This window comes from Pseudonaja textilis, chromosome 2 (assembly GCF_049901715.1).
Source record: "Pseudonaja textilis isolate UNSWEBS1 chromosome 2, rPseTex1.2, whole genome shotgun sequence".
Taxonomy (NCBI): Eukaryota; Metazoa; Chordata; class Lepidosauria; order Squamata; family Elapidae; genus Pseudonaja; species Pseudonaja textilis.
The window spans coordinates 144,124,003-144,134,654 of record NC_141991.1 but is presented as its reverse complement, the minus strand read 5'-3'; the positions used below and the strand labels follow the sequence as shown (position 1 = coordinate 144,134,654).

Genomic DNA, 10,652 nt, shown 5'->3' with positions numbered 1-10,652 from the left:
ATGGAAATTTGGAACATTGAGCAGTTCTCTAACTCTCTTCTCCTGGAAAGGGAAGCTAAATGCAGACAAGCCCTTTTACACTGGACAAATAGTCATCGACTTGCAACCTTCATTTCTTATTTTTTTCAAAATTACGACAGCATTGAAAAAATGACTTAAAACTGATAACACTTAAAACTTGTCATACCATCCGCACAGTCACATGATTAAAATTTGGGCGCTAGGCAACTAACATGTGGTTGTAGCAATCTGGGGTCATGAGATCACCATTTGTGACCTTTGTGGCCAGCTTCTGACAAGCAGAGCCAATGGGAGAAATGGGATTCGCTTAATGGCCACCTGAAACACTTAACTGCAGCGATTTGCTTAACAGCCACGGTCAAAGAAAGTTATAAAATTGGGCACGACTTACTTGACAACCACCTGGCTTAGCAAAGGAAAATCTGGTCCCTGTTGTGATCCTAGGTCATTGGATCTGCAACCTTAAACACTCGAAGAGCCATTTGGACCCGATTCCCACAGAAAACACCAGGAGCCACAAAACCTGGGTGAGTGTGGCCAACTCAGCATCACTCCCACCCAGTCACATGACACCACCACCATACTTACCCAGGTTTTGTGGCTCCCAATGTTTTCTGTGGGAAATGGGTCTCCCTCCCTCCCTCCCTCTCATTTCTATTTTTTGTGTTTTACCTTCTCAGGCCAGGTGAGGAGTGACTGAGAGGGGAGGGGGAGGGGCGGGGCCAGCCAGTGGTAGGACCACCCAACAGGGAGCCAAAGCAGAGGACCCAAAGAGCCGCATGCAGCTCCAGAGCCGCGGGTTGCTGACACCCACCCTAGGTTGAAGATTACATGTACTATGGAATTCAGTTATCTCCATTTGCAGGCCCAGCAGAAGAAGGTGGTAGAAGGCACTGGACCACTCTAGGGATGAGGAAAGGTGTCCCTTTTGAAAATGCTGCTCTTGGTTTTTAAACTGCACATATTTTTGAAATGAAATAATAGAAATGAGCCCAGCAGGGGATAAGCTGCCCTTTTAAAGCGGTAGGGTACGCATCATCCAATGCAGCCTGGAACAGTGCCATTTCTTCTACCTCATGAGGCATCCATAAAGCAGGACTAGCCTGCAGAACATCCTGGCCGAGATAGGCTTCTTGGGCTCTGTGATTTCAGACGGCATAGGAGATATTAATATCGACAGGCCAGAATGAATTCAGTTCATGAGAAGAAATGCGATAGGCTGCACATTGAATTTTCTCCCATTTAAAAAATAATGCTTGAATTTATAAAAGCTTGAAAGGCCATGTTCTGGAGATCTTGTAAAGTCACTAGCTGAATCGGTTCAGGTAGGACAAGTGAGACATACTCATGGCATTGGACTCATTATTGGGCAACAATATATGTTCCTAGCACATTGAAAGTAAATGGTTTTGTGAGAAGCTATCACTCTTTACATATCATGATCGTTTATTATGTGCGCTGCCATTTTTAAAAGTACATGTGTGAAAAAGTGACCCACACCCCAACTACAAATGGAAGCATTCGTTTTTTCCCCTATCCAGATGTCCCACAGAGTGTTGGACTTAAGGTGTCTTCCCACAATTTTTATTTACCAGCCAAAATACAACAATAAAAAACTCATGATGATCTGAGTTTTGATCACCTTGCTACCCCTTGTCTCTGTAAGGGCACAGCAGAATAAGTGTGCAACCCGATGCAAAAAAAAAAGGTCAAAGAGAATATATTTCAGCAGATAATGCTTGTTTTTGTGTGATACTGGTGCATGTTGAGCCTCTTTCTTCCATCCAGCTGTTTAAAGCCCTGGATCCTGATCCCTTTTAGCATTTCTTTATCTGCTAATTCTTCTTGGGTTTTGGAGGAATCAAGACCTTGTTGGAATACAGTCTAACTCCATTCCAAGTCTCTTTGTGGACCACAGTGTTAAAATCCCAAGATATACGTATCTTCTGCCCCTTGTCTAGGTAAGGTAGAAAATGCTATGGACCATAGGTAGACTATTAAAAAACGACTGGCTATTTTTTTTTTAAATGACTGATTTGTTTATAAAATAAATATTCAGTGGAAACACATGGGCAATTTTCTGGTGTTTTACATGTTTTTATACGTAGATTGTTGATGTTTTCCCTTTGAAGAAAAGGCTGGTATGAAGTGTAGATATTAAATAAAGGCAAGTGGAGGTCTAGTGAAGAAGAGTTACACTTAAATAAATGGTAGCCAGGAAATGGAGCTCTTTAGGGCATATCTTCCCTATTCCTGGCAATGAATAATAGGAAATTATTGTTTTAAAAGAGTTATTTGGCATCAGTATATGCAAGTGCTATTTATTTGTTTAATCACTTTATACAATTACTATCTCAACAAGTGACTCTGAACAGCAGATAATACTGAATAGGATAAAGCCAGTGATACTCCGAATGCAAAAATTAAACACAAAAATTAAAATAAATAGCAGGCAAGCAAAAAAAATATATTTGAAAATAGCTGCTATCAGCACTCATTCACCAGGCTTGAAGAAAATTAATCAGGATCTATATTTCTCTAGAAGTAGATTTTATGTCAGTTACAGGCATGCTTAGAACCAGGGGTGGGATTCAAATTTCTGAACAACCGGTTCTGTGGGTATGGCCTAATTTGTGGGTGTGGCTTGGTGGTCATGTGACTGGGTGGGTGTGGCTTGCTAACGGCATGGCTAGGTGGTCATGTGAGGGTGGGCAAGGCTAGGTGGTTGTATGATGGGTGGGTGTGGCTAGGTGGCCATGTGACTAGGGTGGGCATAGCTAGGTGGCCATGTGACTGGCAAATCAATAATAAGTGGTCCTTGCTTAATGGCCGGTTGCTTAGCAAGTGTTCTAATTTACGAATGAACACCCCAGAGCTACTTGACCTGGTTTTGGTGTTTTGACAGCCATACATACACACACACATACTTATGACCAGTTAAAACATCCCACACAGTCTTGTGACTGAGGCTTTCTATGTTTTTTTGCCAGTTTCCAAGGCCTGGGGAGCCCCAGCGAACAACGGGAGGCCCGAGGAGGGCTGGGCGAGGGGGTGGCAGTGCTACCTTGAGCTGCTCTGCAATAGGAAAGGGGTTGTTGGAACTGCACATTCTTAGCAAGGCAGAAGTTAACGCCTTAAACCACTAGCCAGGATATTAGGGACAAGAATAGCTTGCTTATATGAAAAACCCTAAAAACCACATAGCTGGCACATGAAACAAGGACACTTTGCAAGATACCTGTGACCTGGGGTGGAACACGAGTGATGCAACATTTAGCTATGTAGGGGGCTGAGATCCAAATAACCAATCAATATTATCTGTTTTGACTAGAGTAGTAATTTCTGCTTGAAAATACTATACATGAAAAAGTGCTTGAAAAAGAATTGAGCCGTGAAGATTTTTCTTGCTTTTTTAAAATTGCTTCTCTGAAACCTGAAGATACTGAACCATGATTTATTTAGGCACAATGTTTATACATGTTGAAGAAAATTTGTTGTTATATAGCAACACATTGTTTCATTGTGTGAATGAGAGCAGATGATAGTTTATTGTGCACCCAGCTAGGATAGCTTATTCAATAAACCATGGCTAGGCGAACCCTGAATTATAATTCCATGCGTGCGAGCGACGAGGCGGTGAAAGACTAAGTATGAACCCACATCGCCTCAGCCACCTTCCACCAATCGGTTTGGCAGAATTCTGTATGACGTCAGAGCTTAAGTTCTCATTAGCAGCGTGGGTAAGGCAAAAAAACTAAAAGAGCCCCGCCTTTGTCATCGCACAGGTTGATTGGCTGGCTTAGCTTAGTTTCCATACCAGCCGAAGGTGCTACGGGGTTTAAAGGGAGGATTTAAACAGATGAGAAGCGTTTGGTGCAGACATTTTGTGAGATACGTTGGGTAAGGATTGAGATGAAGTTTTTGTTATCTGAAAAACTGACCCTTCGTATAAGATTTCCTGGTTGATTTATAGATTTTTCTACTGTTTCTCTTGTGATCAAAGATTATATGGGATAAATGCTTAGGTCGCAAATCTCTTCTAGACTATGATCAAAGAGTATATGGGGTAAATGTTGTGTTAGGGACACAAATCTTTTATAGACTATTTGCAGAGTACCTCATTACAGCGCGTATTTTGTTAAGGATTTTTTGCCCAGGGTCCTGCTAAGACCGTCCTGCTGATTTGCTTTTGAGTCCCAAATTCAGGGCGCTTTTCTGCATTTAGAATGGTGGGTGGATGCAGCTTGAATTTCCAAGTCGCAGGACGGAGAAAGCAGAGGCAAGTGACCTCTACTACAGACTGCAGCATTTGTTTGCTTTGTTAGTCGAGGAAAAATGTTAAAATTGCAGGAAGCCAGGACAAGAAGATTGCCAAATTGGGTATGCCAAATTAGTAACCTTTTTTCTTCCTAAAAAAAAAAAAAAAAGTCACGAAAAAGGCTTTTCTTTCCTTGTCCAAACTGGAACTGAAGGATAATTCTGGAAAAAAAAAGATTAGCAGCTGATAAAGGATAAGTAACAAATATAGTTATTTAGTAATAACTGTTGGGTATCTAACAGCTACTGAATAATATTGCTGTAAATTGCCTGTGAACATCTATTAACAAGCAGGTTGCTCTCAATGCTAAAAAAAAGTTACCAAGACACTCATAAAATGTCTACTGTGGCACTGAATCTTGGGAGGTATTGCTTTGAAGTGGTTTGGAAGGTAAAAAATAGGTACCTCTCTCTCTGAGCTGAAGGGCGGCATTTGTAGGATGGTATGCTTGAGTCATTTCTTTGCTCCTTCTTAGGGATCTTTTCTCCTTTGAAATCAACTGATCTATTGGAGTGATTTCTGTGAAAGGAGCATCTGTACTGTGTAATGCAAATGTATTTCAAACCAGTGGCAGGCAACTTTTTATTGTATAAAGACACTTTTAAACGCTTAAGACAGCGCTATGACTTTTGGGATACTATATAAATATGTATATTATATAGAGGGGTGGGATTCAACTGGCATTACTACCGGTTCGCTGCGCACGCGTGTAAATAACCTTAGGCTCTGCTGCCCAGACAGCTGAAAAGCACCGTGCACAGGTGTGTAGTGTTTGAAAAGCCTCTTTTTCCATACTTTTTCAACCTCAGCTGTGCTGCGCAAAGTAGCTGAGATTGAAAAAGCAGGAAATAAAGGATAGGTAAGAGCCTGGGCAGGTGGGTGGGCCAAACGGCAGCAAACACAGAACCCAGTTCTGTGTCTGCTCCTCTTCAGGGCTACCGGTTCTATAGAGCGGGGCAGAACCGGTAGCATCCCACCCTTGTTTATATATGTATATACACATGCATGCACGTATATGTGCATTTGTGGGTATGTTCAGGTTTTAGGATAAGCTCTGTTTCTATTTTGTTGGCTGTCAAGCCGAAAGTATGTCACAATAGGTTGTATTTTAACTAGTTTTCTGTATTTAATGCAGGTGGATCATTTTCTTCCAGAAGAAACCCTTGCCTTTTTCACTGGCTCAACTCACATCTTCTCAACCATTATGGTTCTGGAAGCAAAAGCCGTTGTCCATCACCCATACTGGCCTCAGAATTTGGAAATCAAAAATTACGTCCCAAATGACCAGCCCTTATGGCAGATCTTGACATACTTCTTCTCTATTGTAGGAATTCTCATGGTATTGATCTGGTTTGTAGCAGGCTGGCAGAGCAAGACCTGGGGCCCTTTCGGAACTTGGCGCACCTTGATCATTGGCTGGTTTACCATCTGTGGTTTTATTCATGGTGTAGTTGAAGGCTGGTTTGCCTTTTACCACATGGAAATCCCAGGGGATCAATCCTTTCTCTCACAGCTCTGTAAGATGTCTGTCTGTCTCATTTCTGTCTCTTGATTTCAGAATTTTTTTTTTTTTGATGCAGCAGGTTAACATGGGGGAAAGCAGAGGGTGGGCAGGAAGATCTGCAGAGGGCACAAATGGGCCAAATGACACAACGTGGTCAATCCTCCTATTGTGTACTTGAGTCAGACTTCAAAACACAAATATGTGATAGTGACACTCATATAGACAACCTTTGCTTTCCAACAGTAACTTGGACCAGCAAATTCATTAAGTGATGTGGCCCTAAGTCACTCACATGACCACACCACCTTAGCAACAGTTCCGGCAGTTCCAGTTTTTATCTTTAGATGAGTCTTGAATGGTTGTGAAATCCCTTCGTCACAAGATCACCATTTGCAACCTCCTGGCAGTTTCCCTATGAACTCTTATTTGTTGGAAGCCACCAATGAAAGTTGCAAATGGCAGTCACACGACAGTGGGAACTTTGATGTAATTGCAAGCTAGTTGTAAGCACCTGACTCACATTTACCTGATCACAGGGCAGCTGTGATGGCCACAACTACAAGGACAGTTTTTAAGCTCCTCTCATTCAGCACTGTTGTAACTTCAAACAGCTAGTGAAGAAGTGGACATTAAATGAGGACTGCCTGCATCCCTGTGGTTATTTTTGAGATAGCCCTATCCTGAGATGACCCCAGAAATAAATTTCCAAACTCTTCAGGGTGGTTAGTTTTTGAACCTGCATGCAGTTTTTTTGATGTACCTTTGAAAGGCACCTATTACAATTGTGCAATAGGATTAAAAGGAAAATGTAAGATGTGCAGATAAAACTGGATTCAGCTGTTATAACATTGGATTAGTTTAATGCTTCTGCTACGCTCTTCATATAGAGCTCTTTCATTCTTTCTGTGCATGTAGGGGTACTGATTCTTAATAGTTCATAAGGAAAGGCCCACATACAGGAACTTAATATGATGTGAAACCAGAAATCATGGCCACAAATAGATTTCCACATATAGTGAAACTTAGGGAACCTGTGTTAAAGGCTACATGCTAGGGCTGTGGGGTACAATGGAACGTGAAAAGGGCCGAGTGTAGAGCGATGCATCATTTTCCCGTTACCAGCTTCAGCATGATGCTGAGAAGATGCATTTGACATAAAGCGCTGCATAGGTGCCATATGTCTGCCCTCAGATGCTTTTGAAACATCTTTGTTTTACTGAAATGTTGGAGTTTATCCTCCAGGTTGGCTGAATAGAGTGCATTAGAGTGAGCCCTGGGGGGAGAAGGCTCATCAATAATTGGAATATGTAATAGATTACCAATATTTTTCAGATGTAATCCTCTCTATTTCCCTCAATGCCATATGGCTCAGCTTATTTTGTATCTGTATTTCCAATTATTAGATTTTTTAATTCCATTATATGTGTCAACAAGGCGATGAACATACCTAATACTCACTCCATCCTTCTCTTTTCCAAGTCACTGTCTTCTGGTTTCTAGGCTAGGACCTTAACCAATCTGATCTCTAATTATTTCCTAACTACTTGTTGAGATTAATCCATGGAGCATCTTCAACCTAATGCTTTCCACATGCACAAGACACACACACACCGAGAAAGCTACCATTTTTGCAGAAGTGGAAATAGTATGACATGAGCTGAAAGATCATCAAACATCCAGATCTTTCTGAACTATAAATGTCAGCATTTCCACCCCATTGCCCTCATCTATAAAGGCTGCTGACAATTTGAACCAGTGGTACAGTACCTGCAGGATCAAAACATTTAATGCTTATAAAAGTCTAGGGAAATGTAACTATAATGCTATATGCTTTGACAAGCAGAAATTAGACTAGAAAATTTATGTTTTATATTAGTCACAATAACTCACTTTACATATCTGACAATCTTATAGTTTGCCGAATAAGCCACAATCAATAGGGTACATGTACACCACCATGCTAAAACCTTCTGCTTCAGATCCAACAACTATATTTGAATTTAACAGAGTGTTTGATTCCTGCCAGTATCATCAAAAAGTACAAGAGGGGAAAATATATGTTTCCTAAGATCAAATATTTGCATGTTACCAAAAAGCACAATTTTAGACAAGTAAAGTCCTCGTGCATTTAGAAAGTTTTATTGGCATGATAGCATTCACGTGGTCTGTAAAGTATCACATTCATTATAAGTTCCGTTTTCTAGAATAGGAATTACTTGAAAACTTCAGAAAAAATATGTTTGGTTTAAGGAGTTTGGAGACAGATGTTAGTTTTGAACCTCTGAGTGCAAAACATTTGTATCTAAAGTGCTGCACAACCCTGTTGGTTATAATTAATAATTAAGAAAAGTACAGGGAAATTCATGAACCTACCACCATTCCTTTTGATTTCTTCTATTCACTTCTCCTTATTTTATATCTTCCAGGGAAGGAATATTCCAAAGGGGACAGCAGATATATCACGTAAGTATTAACTTTGAAATGACAGGCAAAGATCTGTATATTTCTGCAAAGATCTAGCACTAAGCAATTTAAACAAAGTACTTGGTTTGAGTGCAGGGATAGGGAAAGCATGACTTGACATAATGCAAGCATAAATACAGCTGAGATGTTCAAAAATTTTGCATGAGTTCTCTAATATATTTCCTGTTGCCAAGGCAATTTTTTAATAAGACGAGTACAACAAAATTAAAAGAATTCCTCCATTTCTTTTTAAGAATCCTAACTTTTTAGAGTTCTAAATTATTTTAGAAAAAACATTGAATTTTATTCATGCCTTAAAAGAGCATATCGGGGAATGAAATTTGTTTTCCAGTCTCATGTTTATGAACATTTGAGATGAGTGGGGTTCCCCCATCTCTGTGGAAGATCTGGTTGTTGGTGAGCCATTTTATCAGCAGTGGTTGGCTAAATTCTATTCTCGCCATTTTATTTTTCATTCACTTTTTTTCTCTTTTCCCCTCAGCCATAGTAACTCAGCCTGGGAAAATAAAACGGGCAAGGCTTGAATACAAAGAACTTGCACCAGTTTACCTTCCTCACTTGTACTGAATTCTGCAGTTTTGCCTAAGATGGATTTATTATCTTTGTGTATTTTCATGCATCAGAGAAACCAGGGTGTCATTTTATTGGTATAGCTTAGCAAGAGTATAGTTTGTAAGTTTTTATTCATGGTTTAAAATAATGTGCATTCCATTTTCTACTTCATCAAATAAAATAAAATATTTTCCTAAATTGCCATATCTATCTATCTATCTATCTATCTATCTATCTATCTATCTATCTATCTATCTATCTATCTATCTATCCTGTCTGTCTGTCTGTCTGTCTGTCTATCGTCACCCTTCTTTCTCCCCTTCCTATAAGAAAGTTGGGATGTTTTGGGACCTCAAGATGACATTCATTTCATTTTTATACCTGCAGATCAGATAATTGCATAGTTTGCATTGAAGCCATGACTTCCTGGTTTTGGGGTCCCCTCAGTCTTTGGACTGCAGTTGCATTTCTTTCACGCCAGTCCCATCGATATGTACTGCAGCTAGTAGTGTCAGTAGGTAGGTATGTCAGTATGTAAATGTTAATACAATCTTTCAAAAGCAAGTAATTTAATATTTTTATTCTTGATTAATGTTCCATGTACCTGGTTGCATTTCTTATTTGGCTTGTCCATTTCTGATCTTTTCTTAATCAACCATGCTGTCTGCCTCTAACTCATAGGTCAATTATATGGAGACATTCTGTACTTCTTCACTGCATACCGTGATGGCTTTCGCCATGGTGAGATGTGGCACCCTCTCTACTTCTGGTTTTACTTTGTCTTCATGAATGCTGTATGGATTATTATTCCCTCTATACTCATCTGGGATGCCTGGAAGCACCTTAGTGCTTGCCAGAGAGTAATGGATGCTAACAAGGTCAAAAAACATTGATGTCTTACACAGCAGGTTATATTGGACGGTACTTCCAGCCATTCAGAAGTTGATCTTGTAGTCTTCCTGTCAGCTCCCTAGAGTGATACTGCCATTCAACTGGGGAAAGGGGGGAAACTCAAATGTAATTCTTTTTGTACCTCTGACTACTGCTATTTTATCATCTTTATCCTGGCGCCTAAGTACCCTGAGATTTTCTCACCTTTGGGGGAATGTACAAGGGAGGAGGACTATGCGGGTTGTTTCACTCTGAAAGCCGGAAGAAGATGACCCTAAAATGCCTGCTTACCTGATTCTCAGAATGGCCATTACAATAACATCTGCACACCTGTGGATTGGCTGAATTCACATTGGACTGGAGGGAGGGGTTTCTAATGCCTTATTTCCAACTGTATTGCCTGAACGGATTTAGAGTCTGTTTTGCCTTTGTTCTGCTATCACTTCTGCTCAGTAAAAGGTTCCTTTTGAAATACTGCATTTCAAGAGCTATTACTTTCTTGAGTGAGAAGGAGATGCAGGACCTTACCTAAAGCAGACTCTGCAGAAACGGTCAACCCAGAGAAGCGAACTTTCACTCTACTGTGGGGACCTTGCAAATCGTGTCTGAAAAAAGCAGCGAGCAGGGAGAAGCCGAATGCTGGGGAGAAACATTACCACCGCCCAGCCAGATGCCTGCTCTCTGTACCCCATCAGAGAGGTTGAGGCAAGCCTGGAAGATGCCAAAAAACCCTGATGGTCAGTTGGAATCGGGAAGAAGGACAGCAGGGGTGGGAGTACCAGAGGTGTCACCCTCACCCGCGGCAGCTGAGAACCAGGGTGGAAAATGGAGTTGGAAGCCCTTTCCGACCAGGAGGAACTGATCAAAGAACCGCTGGGGGAG

General features: G+C 40.8%; 1 protein-coding gene across 3 annotated transcripts; it reads left to right on the top strand.

Annotated features, from left to right (window-relative positions):
- The first annotated feature begins 3,788 nt into the window (after positions 1-3,788).
- LOC113443376 (EBP cholestenol delta-isomerase) lies at positions 3,789-10,242 on the top strand. Of its 3 annotated transcripts, none has more exons than XM_026711572.2 (5): positions 3,789-3,921; positions 5,475-5,856; positions 8,270-8,306; positions 9,267-9,397; positions 9,561-10,242. In XM_026711572.2, the coding sequence occupies exons 2-5, from the start codon at positions 5,544-5,546 to the stop codon at positions 9,770-9,772; spliced, it is 693 nt and encodes a 230-aa protein (XP_026567357.2). In that variant the 5' UTR covers positions 3,789-3,921; positions 5,475-5,543; the 3' UTR covers positions 9,773-10,242. The 3 variants fall into 3 exon arrangements, with proteins under 3 accessions (XP_026567357.2, XP_087781773.1, XP_087781771.1); XM_087925647.1 differs by having other exon boundaries at positions 3,875-4,087; XM_087925645.1 differs by having other exon boundaries at positions 3,875-4,300.
- The last annotated feature ends 410 nt before the right edge of the window (positions 10,243-10,652 follow it).